At 58.3% G+C, this 777-nt stretch overlaps 1 protein-coding gene across 1 annotated transcript in view; it reads left to right on the top strand.

Annotated features, from left to right (window-relative positions):
- Nucleotides 1-217: 217 nt before the first annotated feature.
- TLE2 (transducin-like enhancer of split 2) overlaps nt 218-777 on the top strand; it is a 37,265-nt gene continuing 36,705 nt past the window's right edge. The window contains 1 exon segment of the mRNA XM_014533694.1: nt 218-301. Coding sequence (XP_014389180.1) covers nt 218-301 — 84 coding nt within the window.

Consider the following 777-nt stretch of genomic DNA (forward strand, 5'->3'; position numbering starts at 1 on the left):
CAAGGGGCGGGGCCAGGCCTTCCAGGGGGAAGCGCAGGGGAGGTGGTGGAGGGGATTGGTGTTGGGGCATTTTGGCCTGGGAAGGGGTGGGAGGGGGTGCGGGGACGGGGTGGTATCAGGAAGTGGGGAGGGCTGCGTGAAACCCATCACTTTGAAACCAGCCCGGATGGGGTGCGCGTGGGTCTCCCTTGGGGGAGGCGGGAAGAGTGGGGCCCCCATGCCCTGTCTCCTCCCCAGCCTCAAGCTGGAATGTGAGAAGCTGGCCAGTGAGAAGACTGAAATGCAGCGACATTATGTCATGGTGAGGGGTTGGCATGCCAGGTGGGGGGAGTGGGGAGCAGGGCTCAGGTGTGAACCCGGACTCCCTGTGCCGTTCTGGGGTCCATCCCTGCCCTTCTCGGGGTCTCATTTTCCCTACCTGTAAAGTGGGCTGGTTGGGATTGCAGGCTGTTCCTCCAGGGACCCTCACAAGGGTAAGACAAGGGTGTCCCCTGTTCTCCTGGGCATCTCCGAGGGGTCAGTGTCTTTGGGCACCACCACCTGCCCCACCTCCCTGGAGATGGTGGAGGGGGCCCCTGCTTCCCTCTAGGGCAGCAGTTCTCAACCTGTGGGTCGTGACCTCTTTGGGGGTCGAACCACCCTTTCACAGGGGTCGCCTAAGACCATCGGAAAACACATATATAATTACATATTGTTTTTGTGATTAATCACTATGCTTTAATTATGTTCAATTTGTAACAATGAAATTGGGGGTCACCACAACATGAGGAACTGTAT

The sequence above is a fragment of the Myotis brandtii genome, unplaced genomic scaffold, assembly GCF_000412655.1.
Source record: "Myotis brandtii unplaced genomic scaffold, ASM41265v1 scaffold122, whole genome shotgun sequence".
NCBI lineage: Eukaryota > Metazoa > Chordata > Mammalia > Chiroptera > Vespertilionidae > Myotis > Myotis brandtii.